Source organism: Strix uralensis, chromosome 2, assembly GCF_047716275.1.
Source record: "Strix uralensis isolate ZFMK-TIS-50842 chromosome 2, bStrUra1, whole genome shotgun sequence".
NCBI lineage: Eukaryota > Metazoa > Chordata > Aves > Strigiformes > Strigidae > Strix > Strix uralensis.
In genome coordinates, this window is record NC_133973.1 from 60,221,487 (window position 1) to 60,235,898 (window position 14,412).

General features: G+C 41.5%; 1 protein-coding gene across 1 annotated transcript in view; it reads left to right on the forward strand.

Moving 5' to 3' along the window:
- The first annotated feature begins 4,912 nt into the window (after positions 1 to 4,912).
- PRKX (protein kinase cAMP-dependent X-linked catalytic subunit) overlaps positions 4,913 to 14,412 on the forward strand; it is a 61,853-nt gene continuing 52,353 nt past the window's right edge. Inside the window, exon 1 of the mRNA XM_074858881.1 lies at positions 4,913 to 5,364. Coding sequence (XP_074714982.1) covers positions 5,181 to 5,364 — 184 coding nt within the window. The 5' untranslated portion in view covers positions 4,913 to 5,180. The remainder of the gene's footprint in view (positions 5,365 to 14,412) is intronic.

The following is a 14,412-nucleotide window of genomic DNA, read 5'->3' on the forward strand; positions in this document are numbered from 1 at the left end:
GGGGAAAAAATGGCTTAGCACAGAAATTTTACATTTATCTGAGGACTCCTTGATGAGATAGCTTAGTTCCCTGAGGTTGGTAGCAACAGACGGGCTTTATTATTCTGTTTGACTACCCTGAATGTTATGAAGTTCATGTAATGCATGTCTTGCTACAAAAAAAAATGATAAAGCCCATACCAATTTAATAATTTGTAGAATTTATTATTTTACAGTAATCTCTGCACAACCTTGATAAAATTCATAAAAACACACCACAGTTACATACCATAAATTGTATAAATAGATGTGACTTGTACTGTATATAATTTCTATGACTTGCAGCATTCCACAGAGCAGTGAACCAAACACCTCATCTCATGGGCACAGTAAAAAAGGAGTGTTTGTGAAGTTGGAATGCACAATATGGAAGAACATGTCCTGGAGTTGACTTAAGTAATTTAAAGGAAGGAGGCTGGAATGAGAACTCCTTTCATACAACTAAGGTCAAAAATCCTCGATATTCCTTTTGCTGAATGACTGCTATAGCCAGCATGCTATCCTGAGTATTCAAAATGAGATGTGCTAGTATGAATATACATAACTATTTTGGGGGGGAATAGAATGAACAAAAAGATGTCCTAGTGCATCGCTACTCTATTCTGTCTTCCATCTGAAGAAAACATCCCCATCTGTCTTTGAAGAGCTTGTCCAGCACAGCGGTATTTCAGTGCCTCCTATTAGATAACACAGCATTCCTCCAACAATTTTTTCTAAAAAGTTGGCCACGACTTAATTTTGTGAGGGCAGCAGTTTTGCATGGATGTGAGATATGCTTTCAGAACACTTAACAGAACAAGTTCCTCAGCAAATGTAGGCAAAGCAACATCTTGTTTCCAGATCTCAATCTAGTTTTGGCAGAAGCTAGGCACAAACTTGCTCAGACTGGGCAGAAGTCTAGACACCCTAGTAACAGCATTTCCATGTTTGAACTGGCTAAGTCGATGCGCTTCTGAAGCGAGGCATCAACTCGGCAAGACTCGACAGAATCACGGTTTTGGAGGTAGGCATCTACGTTATATTCTTGGTGCTTAAATTCTCATTGGGATTCAGCCACTATACTCATAATCATTTAAATGCTTTTAAAAAAACATTAAACATAATCATATTAAAATACAAGTGTGATAGTTGCTTTATGAATGTGTAGATACATTCGCATGATGTGTGATTGTTCATTATACGAATGGTCTTATTTCCATACTATCAAGGAACTACTTCAGACAGGTGGAACAGTTTCCCCTTTCCTTTGTCACAGGCAGGGATTTCTTGCGCGAAAGGGTGCTTGTTTACTTCACAGAACTTGCCCGATCACGAGCTTCTTTAGCAAAACAAAACAAATGAAAAACACATACCAGTACTAATTATCTTTACTAGTTATTCTTCCTCCTCAGAGCGGTCCCACATTTTTAGGCACTGTACATAATGTGACAAAAGGAGAAGATATGGAGCTATTTATTAGTAATAACCACCATTGAAGGACTTCTCCATTTCCTCCCTACAGGTTTGAACAGGTTCTCTAGCAAACTTGTTATAGTGGTTTTACTGTGAGAGTGATGGTAAAGATAGGCTTTAACAAGATTTGTAAGGAAAATTATATATTTGCAGGGAAGAAAAAAGCACTCTTTCAGGTAGACAAACGCAAACCTGCTCAGACCACAGGAGACACTCTTTTGTCTGCAGTCATGGAGACATTTAAATGACTGATTCCTTTCTCAGAGAACCAAAAGACCAAGAGTTAGGTGCTTAAATCGTATTCCATTTGCATGATATGTGTATCACAATGTCCCCTCAAAATGACAGAGAAACATTGTATCAATTAATATAGTCAGGTAGAAATTCTCTAATCCGTTCCATGAGTTTAAAATTGTTAACCAAAGTTTTCCTGGGGGAAAATAAAAAACCTACAAACAAACAAAAAGGAAGGAATGGGAGGTAGGTTAGTAATTTTGCACCCAAAGAATCACTGAACTACCGGTGTGGCTGTATGTGTGGCAGACTGAAGTTTGGCCAAGGTACGTACATGAAAGGCAGCACGGAGTAACCAAACTGACACCAGGGACCTTTTGGCCTCTCAAAATTCTGAGCTTATAAAGGAATACAAGTACACTGAACACTTCTGGCAGCTGAAATGGAAGAAAAAAACCATCATCTAAAATCATGAGTATTGAGAAAACTATTTAAACTACTTTTCTCCATATATTTTTTTTTTTAAATAAAATCTCTTTTAGTAAGGCATTCACTGTCTTCGGAAAGAATCACCTGTAACATCTGATACTTCCAAGGGAAAATTAACTTACCCGTGGTGTGAGCACCTGCAAGATAAAGGAATGGAAACGTAAGGCATTCAACTCTCCTTTAAGCTAAAGGAACTTGGTGTAGGAACCTACTGCATGTGTGGAGAAAGTGAAAGAGATAAGAACTATGAATTATCAAGGGCAAGGGAAAGGCTAAGATTATTCAAAAAGTACCTGTGACCAAACGTTCACATATTAAGTTACAGTAGTGGCAAAAATGAAAGAAAAAAGGAGAACAGGGCTGCAGACTTTCCTACGAAGTGTGGCCAAATTGGGCAAGAAACTAGGTTTCATATCCACTATTGCAACCAGCGGCCAGCTCTACTTCCACGTGCAATTTATGAAGTTATGAGTTTTGATTCTCAGGCTCATAATATTTAGAAAGAATGGCATTTTCTTTCCCTGAAATATTCTGAATAATAATCAGTATCTGGAAGATAAATTCTAAGTAGGTTATACAGAGGTGGTAAAGCACACTAATAATATGTTGACATTCTAAATATAAACATTGCAATTATATTGCTATAACTACAACTAGCGAATGCTTTGGATGCCAGTCTAGCAAGGTAGGAATCTAACTTTAATCATAAGAAAAGAGACACTGCATTGAAGGGAGCTAATCCTGTGCTTACAAACCTTGCTGAATCATAGCCTTTTTGAATGTGTGCTGTCATACAGGCCACCAACTGTTGAAGCACGGCAGTGAGAAGCTCTTCAAAGAAGTTTTAAGTTCCTGAATGCAAGTAATTTAATCACTACGTTCATAGAATAAATTGAAATATCAGTTGAAAGTAATCAATATCTTCTGTATTTTCTGTCCTTTTTAACATCTGAGCAGTGAATGATTTCTTAGTTTTTATGAAAAAATAAAGGTTTCAGGAAGATCACATACGGATCTTCTCGGACAGACTGAAGTTAAGGTACTCTCTCTTGAAAATGATGACCATAATTAGCTTGTACCTTTTCCTAAAAAATCATCTCAATTTGCAATTACTTGGCTAAAAAACAAAGTTACCTTTTTATATACACGGAGGTTTCCTCAAAGTATGAATGTTTATTTTTCAAGCTGTTACCTTAAACAAAATTTTCTGTTATTGTTAAGAGAGCTTTGTTGGCTTGCTCATCTTTTGACCAAACAGGAACTAAATTTACAGCCTGCCAGAACATTTACAATTTGCAATTTACAGAATCTCTAAAATATTCCAGTCAAGGCATGAATCACGATAATTTTTGTATACAATGTACAAAACATAACGCAAAAGGAAATTAAGTAGTAAAGCAAAACAGAAGTGCAAAACTTCCTAAGAGCACACAAATGAAATTTGAAATTTTGTAGCAAAAGTGATGTCATCCTCCTTGACTGGTGATTCTTTTCATAGGCTGACAGGAAGCAGAGATGACCAAGCATTTTTCCGGATTAATCATAACCCTCCATGTCAACAAGCAAAAAGAAAAAAATACATGTTATATTCTCTGAGTATCGTGATATAAAAGAGACTGCAAGGATCTCTTAAAATTCAGGAAAGATGTACATAAATTTGTAATTCTTATAATTTATACATTTATACTCATTTTTGTATACATACACATAACTATTTCTCATTATTATTGAACCTACTCTACACAGAAACCAGTAGGCCTTATATCCCCACGTTTTCCCATTTAATAAAAAGATGTGAAATGCCACCTGTGTGATCTACACATGGGCTTTGCAGATATCCTGCTTATTGGAGCGTAGGGTAGGGGCTGCCAACGGTGTAAAACTGGGCCAGAACAAGGCGTGGAAAAGATTAGGATTTCCTTCCCAATTTTGACACGAACGCTTCTCAGTGACTTGGCTCGCACACCAATTTTCCCTGTCTTTCAGCATAATTGTCAACAGTTTCTTGGCCGCTGGGGAAGGAGCTATATTCGGTACGCGACTGCTGCTCCGTGAGGTGCCTTCCCAGCGGAGCTCGGCGCGCCCGCCGGCCACCACCAGCCACCTCAGTGTTTTCCAGGCTCGGGCAGGGAACACGGGGGGGCCGTGGCCGTTGCGATGCCCCCACCTACTTGAAAACGGGAGTAAAACAACGCCTGGGAAACCCTTTGAAACGCGCGGGTGAGGGGCACTCGCTAACGCTGAGCCAGTCCAGGGACCCCAACGCGCGCTCCCAAGCCGGGCGGGGCCGGGCGCCGCTCTGCAGGGCCCCGTCAGTCCCCCGGGACCTTCCTTCCCCCGGGACCTTCCCCCGGCCCCCGCGGCGCTGAGGCAGCGCGGGGGCACCCGCGGCCGCCACCGCCCCGCTCCATCCCCCTCTCCCTCCCCATCCCCCCCGCGGCAGCGCCGCCTCCCCGGCGGGACGCGGGGGTGGGGAAGGGCGAGCAAAGGGCACCGGCGCGACCGGACACCCCCGGGCTGTGCCCGCGGCGGGGGGCGAGCTCCGCGCTCCCGCCGTGCGGCGGCGGGGCCGCGCTTCCCCCCACCCCACCCTCTCCCCGCCCCGCCGGCCCTCTGCGGGACCGTGCCGCAGCGGCAGGAAGGCAAACCCCGCCCCGCGTGTGGCGCGGCTCGGCTCGGCTCGGCGCGGCTCGGCGCGGCCGGGCTCACCCTCGCCATTGTCTGCCTGCGCGGCGGTCCCTGCTGCGAGGGGCGGGCGGCGCGGCGGCCGGCCGCGATGCTGAAGGGCTCCGCGCCCCCTCAGAGCCGGCAGCGGGAACGGGCTCCAGCCCCGGCGAACAGCCACCCCGCCTGCTGAAGACTGAAACTTTGCCGTCCCCGCCGCTCCCTCTCCTCCCCCTTCCCCTCGCCGGCCCGGCTCGCCCTTCTCCATGCGCTGAGCGGCCGCGGGGCGCCCGCTCGGCCCCATGGACGCCTTCAGCGCCGCCAAGGCCAAAATGGGGGCGAAAAGCGGCGGCGAGACGGCGGCGGCGGGGCTGGCCGCGCCTCAGCCCGCCGCGCCGGCCCCCAGCCCTGCCGGTCCCGGCTCGCCCGCCGCGCCCGAGCCCGCCGCTTACAAGCTGGAGGACCTGGAGACCCTGGCCACCGTGGGTGAGTGCGGGAGGGGCGCGGCGGCGGGACCGGCGAGGAACAAAGGAGCTGCCCAGGTGCCCGCCCGCGGCCGTGCCCGGCGGTCGCGGCCCCCGGAGATACCCCAACGGCCGTCTGACCCCTTCCCGGGCGCCCTCCTGTTTTTGGGGTGCCCCCCCCCCCCGTTTCTTTCATTTCGGTGGTGGGCCCGTTCTGAGCCCGCGGGGTTGGACCGTCGGCCGTTCCGCGGCCGGCAGGTGCCGTTAACGGCGACCCCCCGCCGCGGAGCGGGGGCCGGCGGCTGCCGTGGAGGCTGCTCGGCGCCGGCGGGGGCTGCGCGGGGCTGGGGGAGCCGCGCCGCCGCCTGCCCGCGGCTCGGGAGCAGCGCCTGGAGCCGGCGGGCGGCTGTTGGCATTGTCTGTCCCGGCGCGGCGGCTGTGCGGGAGCGCCTCCGAGCCCCCGCGCCGCCGGTGGCCTCGGCTGGGGCTGCCGGGTCGCGGGGTTTGGTCTGCGGCGGAACGAGCCTGAAATGGGGCTTGGCCTGCCCCTGAGCCGGGGATGGTCGCTGCTGAAGCCGAAGGACCTTTTGGTGTGAAACCTGTTTTATCTGGTTTAACTTCCTTTACCTGCATCGTCATAAAAAATTCATCATTTAAATGTAGTTGTCGGGCCGGTGAAGAGACCGGACGGGTTAACTGAATCCAGCTAAGCGTACCGCAAAACACCAGCGCGCCGTTGCCCTGCTGCAAAGATGCTTCGCGTGTGTAGCATTTTGGTAGAAGGCAAGGTTGCATCTCACATCGACCACGCTTACTAAAAACTGCCTGTGATCAGCGGCGTCGCAGAGTAAACACATATGTTTAATAAATTGGCGTTTCAGACAGCAGCAATGATGATGTGTTCATAGCCACTGTACCTGTCTGTGCATTGTGTTTGAGCACACGTACATATAGTTAACATACGTTTTTGCACCTGGTTTGAAGGCTTGTATGTTCAACTATATGGAAGTTTTATTATTTTTTTCTTTACAGGACTGTGAAATTATTTTGGATAGATTTATTCCAGTAAGTGCTGTAAATCTTGATTTCCCCTAAGCGCTCTTCAGCCGAAAAGGTGCAATTTAAACCCTTTCTCAGTGAAGTTAATGGTTTTAATGGCTCTTTAAAAATGGAATTGGAAAGGCCTGAGAATGTTGTGATTGGTGAAGACCATCTTATCTTCTCTTGAAGTGCATTTTTTTTTTTTGAGATAATTTTTCCAATTTGAAATGTGAACAGGCATTTTATTGAGAAATTAATTGAGATCATTATTAGACTGCCTGAAAGGTTTGTGATGTTTTTGTTTTCAGCAGAAGTGATTGATCTTTTACATCATGACTAGTTGCTGTGATGCAGATATCATCACAGAGGATTATGACTTAAAGTGAAGCATAGGATGCAGAAAAATGCTATTTTTAGAGAAGGCATAACAGTCATGAAACGTTCCTGAGGCCAATGAAGAAACATGGAAATAATCCTGGTGTCAGTTTTAAACAGCATATCTTTTTGAGGGTTCTTTAAGGTGCTCCTTAGAGATTAAGGAAGAGGAAAGTTGTGATTCCACAAGGTAGAGAGAGAGACCTAAAAAAAAGTGAGACTGCTTGATATGAAGGGAATAAAATGTAAAAGGAGCAGATAGCTGCCTATCAGGGCACTGACGGGATACTTAAAGAATAGTCTCCTTTCCTTGTCTGTCTTCCCCAGCTTGATTTTTTTTCCCTTCTTTTCTCACATAGGTCTGTCTGAGAAGATGACCATTCTTTGCATCTCTTATGAACGGTGCCATTGGTTGTTTTGTAGAGAGAAGACTAAATGCAAAACTTGAAGGGTATAAAAATGTGCACAGATAAATACATAAGGCCTTACCTTATCAGAGAAGCTGAGCTGGCTTATTCTAAGTTGGTTTTAAAATGATTATGTGACATGGATATGCATCTCAGTAGAAGGCTGCAAGGAGGGAAGGGATCTAGCTCCTGACCAGGAAGCAATACAGCAGCCTCAAAGTGATACTGAAACTGAACACATTGGTACCTGCCTCTGAGTGGCAGAGTTCATAAAAGATGCAGTGTCCTGCTAATGTGTCTGTAGTGCATCTGAGATCTGAGCCAGCAACTCTGCATGAGGTTGGGCTGCTCTGTATGCACGTACTAACATGCTACATTGTATTCCTGAGTTAAATGGGCTGCATGTTAAATAAGTGCAGAATATTGCAGAATAATATGTAGATGTGTAACTTTAGCTTGAAAAAACTCCTTTTTGCTTGGCTTAAACGTTTTTTAATTAAGTTAATTAAGTACAGTTTAGGTTTATATCTCACATACTGGAAGAGTGTATCTGGAATTTCTTTTCAGTAGTGGTTTAAGTCAATATTGCCCTATCTTCCATTTTGATTTCCCTGCACAAATACAAATGAGATTAATGTATTGTCATCAATTTCACTACAGCAGTTTAGAGTCACGTGCAGTTTGATTGCTGTGATAAGAATAGCCATTTTCTTTCTGCTGATGTTCTCAAAAGTTATGTGCTCTGAGATACTTGGAGATGTTTGTGGAGGGGGATACCCAGGACAGGAAGTTCTGATAACTTCTCTACTAGAATTGTTGTTGCTTGTAGACGTACCCAGGTTTAGAAACAGTATGGCTTTCGAAACTATCAACTTGAGAAAGTGGCAAAATAAGGAGGTGAGCTCCATGCTCTTACAGCTGTTTATGAGTAATATTTAAGGTAACAAAATTACATTGGTATCTGTGAGATTGTGGTCATCCCCGACTTTAGGCACCTTCTCTTGGAGGATGGAATAAAATTCATGTAAAAATAAAAAATATAATTGGAAACAGTACTTGCTTTGAATATCATACCTATTGTTTTAAATATCCTTAATAGTCTAAGAGGTTTAAAGTCTCTCTGTTAACCCAACCACCATAATGCAGGCTGGATCAGGCATGTTCTTGAGATTTCTCTTCGAAACTCTGCCTTGTTTAGCAAAGAACTCACTGTGAGGGAAGAGCAAGAGGGGAGAACAGTTCAGCATAATGATTGAGAGGGCACTTACCTCCCCCAAACATCCCAGGACTTGACCTTTGTTTTGGTATTTGTGGGCCCTTTGGTAAAAGGCATTGGGAGCAGAGACTAGAGTACAGTTATGTTTTTCGGGAAAGTGCCTTAATATTTAGCCGGTAAAGTGAAATTATAGGTTTGGGGGAGGGCACAGGAATGGGGTACATACTGGTTTCTGGCACTAAGAGAGGTTTAACAGGAAGAATATTTCTTTGAGGGTTCTTCCTGACACGTTGAAGATGTGGCTTTGAACCTTTGAGGTGTATGGGTTTTTTTAACTATAGTCCTCTTATATGAAAGGTGAGTGGTCTTGCTGTCTTGCTTGCTACTGAAAGTGCCTGGATGACCACTTCTGGTTTTGAATTAATTTTCCTTAAAAAGGAGGTCCAAATAAAAATGTTTGCTCATCACACTCAGAAGCTGCTGCTTGGACCAGGCTGTAGTATTATGTGAATCTCAATTGAATTTACATACTCAGCTGTGCAGGTCTGAAGTAGTTCTGTGCTGTACAGAAGCAAAAATTAATATGCTGTGACCATCATGTTCATTGAAACTTAACTGCTGAAAGTTCATGGCCCACCCATGCTTATCTGAACCCATTTCAAACTTTTTGTAGGTCTGGTCAGTGGAAGAGAGAGACCATGAGCACTAGTGGCATAGTTTCTTAATCATCCTTGGTTTTGATGAGCATTTAACAAGAACAACCTTCTTATTCACTAGCCAGAGGGGCTGCAGTTGAACACCTGACATATATCCTGAAATGGAGATACTACATTTTTAATTATGCCATGATGAAGTATAATTCAGATAAACTAGAATAATAAGTACAAGAAAGCCAGAAGATATTTCTTCACTTTTGTGTAGGTGAAGTTGGGAGAACAAATGTTATGTTCCTAAATGAAATGTATGGGAATAGGGAAGGGGGGGGGGGGGGGGGAAGGAAGAGAACTCTAGGAGGAGAAAGATGACAAATTTATTCTTGCCCTCTCTCCTGTGAGATGTTTCCTGCCCATCTTTCAAAGTGCAATGAATTCCATAGCAAGGCGTTACAAATGTAAATTGGGTTTTCTAAATCTATTCAATTGATTGAAATATTTTCATAATAGTCTTTTCATTCGAAAAGATTCTTTTAAACAACTGTTCCCATGAAGTGCATTACACTAAACAAATGCAGAATAAAAAATCGGGCAAACCAGTATTTTAATTTTTATAAGCATGGGAAAATTTTACAAAGTACATGAGAAAAATGAGGTGCGACATGTTTTTAAATACTTAATTTCACTGTGTTCACACGTAAAATGTGCTAGCCAAATATATTTCAAATGGCATATCAGCAGGACAGTAGGTACAGAACTGCAGTCTAATGCTGTAAGAAGGAATCTGCTCCCGTAGAAGACATTACAGTGCAATTTTCCCTGTGTATAGTCTAAGTAAAAAATTCTGTGCCAGAATAGCTAAGTTCTTTGCTAGCGAAGAACACTGGTGGCTTTTTTTCTCTTTTTTTTTAAAGGGGCTCAAATTAGTTTTGCTTCTTACCAAGTGTTATTTTTGGTTTCACTACCAAGGTCCTCACCTATTTAAAAATACTATATTCTGAGGGATGTGTGAGCATTTTTTTCCTGTTTTGTCACCTTTTCTTGATACGGAAATGATAAATAATAATTCATTATTTTACTTGGCAGTGTCCTTAAATGCCACAAGTTTTGAAAGAAAACATGGTCTGAATGTTGTGACTGTAATGGTGACCTGAATTCACCATTACACTTGTACATCTTTAAGACTTTAGTCATAAAGCTAAATGACTTGGATTTTGTTTTCACTCTCTGTCTGTGGAATGTCTTTCTTGCTTCATTTTTTGCTCCTACGAGATCATACTTGTCCCAAAATAAATCCTTACTATTGTTATAGCTGATGTTTAGAGAGAAAATGACCAGGTGTGACTCAGCTTTCTTCTCTTGCTTTTCCTGTTATCTACTGCTGAGGTGGATTTCGGTAGCATAATGTTTATTGTGGAGTAGGCAGCAACAGGTCCCTTCCCATAAGGTTCTTGTTCTCATTAGGCTGGAAAAATAGATTGAAACAAGTATTCTTTTTTATCTTTCAGAAAGGTCGGAAAAGTGAGTGTATATGGAAGAAGTCTGAACATGTGAAAACTGAAAGTTCACATTTCTGCTTTTATATCTTCAGTGTTTAAAATCAATGTTGAGTAAATGGCTAGTGTTTGCTTGTCACCTGTTTCTTTTGCCTCAATCTCACTTAGATATCTAACTGACCGTGGAAAGGAATTCAGAATACTTTCTCTGATGTTGTGAGCTTGATGGTATGTTATAGAGTGAGCTTTAATATATTTTTCTTGAAGATAAACAATTTCTTAAGTCCTATAAATAGCTCAGAGATGCCCAGAACTGCCTGTTTCAATGCAAATAATCAAATAATCTGGAATTCAACCAGTGCTAATATTTCAGAAATAAGAAGCATGCTAAACTCCTCTCCCACAAAATCAAAAGCATCTAACATCACGCCTTCCCCCTGCCAAGTTTATGTTTAAATACAACTAATGTTCCAGGTGAAGATACTGTTGAAAAATTCTTCCATGAAAAGTGTTGTGTGACAGCCCAAACTGAAAAAAATAGAAGAGGAAGATTTGAATTATGTTTTTTTCTTTTCCCTTCTTCAAAGGGAGGAAATATGAACTTGAAGTACTGGTGGTTGACAGCGTGTAGGCTCTTAAGGGTTGACTCACCTTTTCTATGTTTAGTTTCCTGAGTTTGCATGTCTGGACTGTTTGTAGTGGACAGGGAGAGCAGCCTTTTGGAGATAGATGTCTTGATATTTTGGCTTTTACATTATGAAAATTTAGGGAAACCAATCCCAAGCTGACGTGCATTCGGTCCTGGTTTGATCCACTTTAAGGGTGATAGGCAGTATGTAAACAGAAGGGAAAGGGTGGCTTATGTACCACTTTGGTTATGAGAGGCACAGACATGTACAGAAACAAAGGGTGAATTCTTGTGAAGTAAAAGATGGGAACTCTGTGTTAACCTTGCAAGGGCCTGTCTGGGCATAAGCTGTCTGGGTGCTGACCAAATTAGTTTAGGTCAAACAATACAATTCCCTTACTGTTGATATTTAGTGTGAAACATCTTCAGCATTAACTTGCAGTACTCAGAGTAGTTTAATAGGATGTCTTCAGCTGGGAAGGCATCCTCCCATTCCTACACAATTTTAGAGGTTTTTTTAGCAGCTTCAAAGATGTTGGTAAGTAAAATTTTGCTGAGTGCTGTGTGTTAGTGTGCACCTGGGATATTGAAATGCTAGGGAAGATCAGTTCTCAAAATTAGACTATATTTCTGTTTTCCCAAAGAAAGACTATCTCTCAAATGAATGAACAAAGGTGTCCTTTTTTTTAATTAAAAAAAAGGGGAGGTATATGACACATCATTCTTTTAACCACTGTTTGAACTTCACGTTAGAGCAGTGGTTCAGTTTTTATTTGAAATATCTATTGCATTATTTTTATTATTTTTTAATAGTGAAGGTGTATCAGAAATTTTCCTTTAGTACAGCCTCTTCTTTAGAGTGTAAATTTAGAGTGCTAAGGAAATTCACCTGGGAGACAGGTGAGTAAATTGTGAGAGTAGTTAACAAAACACATTATATTTGGAAAGTGAGTGGAATGTTACAGAATGAGCAAATATTCAAAAAACACTTATGTCAGTCTCATTATTATATTTCTGTGGATAATTATAGTCCTGCTTTGTTAATTTTGGTTAAAAAAAATGTTCAGATTTTTTTCCCTTTGTAGTAGATTACCATTTTATTTTGGGTAAATAATATATTTCAAGGGTATTGAAATAATTTTAGTTGTGATGGTAAGACTTTAAATTAGCAAATTAGAGACTTCTTGAGGGGTTTCAGGGGATGGTGTTTGAAAATATGTTACCTCTGAAGTAGTAAGTGATGTTTATTTTCTTTTAAAGATTTAGACAGACAGGGTATAAGTGTTTCTGTGACCAGTTTTGGCCCGAACCCATTGATAATCTTAAAAAAAAAAATTCTGAGAATAATACAGATTATCATTTTGGAAAGCTTCTTTGAACTTAAAGAAAACATCTTGTTCTACTCTGAAGAGCATTCCGAAAACATTAGAATAGCAATCTCATTATGAGGCTTAATTTAAGGATTTGTTTTTACACAGTTTAAGGCCCACAGTCTTACTGAGCTCTAAATTTTGTGGCTTTGCAATTCAATTTAAGCAACTTAACTGTTCTGTGTAAATACCTAAGATCTTTCACTCACAGGCCAAAAGATGACTGGAGCAGGGAAAATAGCGTTGAAACTAGCATACTGGAAGTATTCAGAATGTGCTCTTCTGGACATATCTACGCTGTAGAATATATAATTGCAGTTCTCCTTTTCAGGCACACCTAAACTAGAATTAAACTGTTTTCACTTCATTTCAATACAACTGCTAGTTGTATTGCTAACATGCTTGTGCTTTTGGGTTCATGAAATAAACTTGCTGAGCTGCTGTGTAATGCTCATGCTGAAGGATTTGTATTAATATCTATACCTACTTTAAGGTAGTTTGAGGGTGTTTGCATTGCAGAGTTGTGCTCCAAATGTGTGGACACTCAAATTTTCTTCTGGTGAAGTCTGACAGCTGCCCTATCCACTCTTAAATTGTGGTGATCTGTGGCATTTGTTCATGAAAACTTTCCACTCGGCTGCCCTTTTTATTCATTCCCATCCCAGCTTGGAGCGGTTGATAGCTGGTCTATTAATTGATTGACAGTAACTTTTGTGTAAATGTGTTGTCATTTTTCCACAGAGAATCAATTGGTCTGTTTCTATACGCTTCACCTCTGACAGATTGCTAGTGTGTGTGTTTATTTATTTATAACTGAAACACATTAAAATTCATGAAGGAAGCATCATCTCCATGTGACCAAACTGCATGGTATAACATATTTCTGTATAATACCAATGGCAATGGAATGTTCGACTTGTCTGTTGGGTTGATTTGGTCAGTGGAACCATTCCCAAAGTCTGGCTTTGACCCTTAACTTTCTTAGTCTGCTGAGGGAGCAGGGAAGTCTGGCGCAATTTGACCTACATTATAGTTAAGTAAATCTGAACTGCACCCCTCAGGCAATTAGAATACTTTGTGAAGTATCTGGATTTCTAGTCTTGTACTCTTTTTTTGTTGGGTAGTGTTTATTTAATACTAAAGTAAAAGTAGATTCGTTATATGCTTTTATTTATTTTGCAATGTATTTCATAGCCCTTATGCCAACAGGTTATGATGTCTAAAACAGACTAATTTTTACATAAAATCTTCTTTGCTCTTGTTTCTTTTCTGACTATTCAGGTTGACTATCACCTACACCTTTCTCTACTGGATTATAAATTTTGTGTATATATATATCCATATATATTTACATTTATATAAACTCATAAGTTCTACAATTCTACAGCTTGATGTAGAAAGAGAGGGAATATGAAAACATCTTTCTGCTCATTCTCTGTCAGCATATATAGGACCTATTAACTAGTTATCTATTGCTCTTAGTAGTTCTTTATTTCTGCAAACTATTCATACAGTATCTACAGCATGTGGCAATTTTTTTTTTTCAAACTAGGATATTTTTGACTTCCTTAAAGGATTGATTCTGAACTAATTTTTCATGAAAGCTCACATAGCTGGTGTTTGTTAGATTCTACCATGCAATTTACAAGAATTCGGGTATATTTTGTATTTATTGGAGTACTAGGGAAAGGCAACTCAAGACAGAAGAGCTGTATAATTTAAACTATTATTAGCAGTTGTAACCGGTGACTTAAGCGTGCATTTATTTTTCTCGTGTACACTTGGCATTGTCTTACACATATTTTTTAAAAGCACTAAAGCTATCAATGCAACACATTATTTTGCCTGGAAAAAGTGACTATATAGTGTTTTACATCGTCTAGT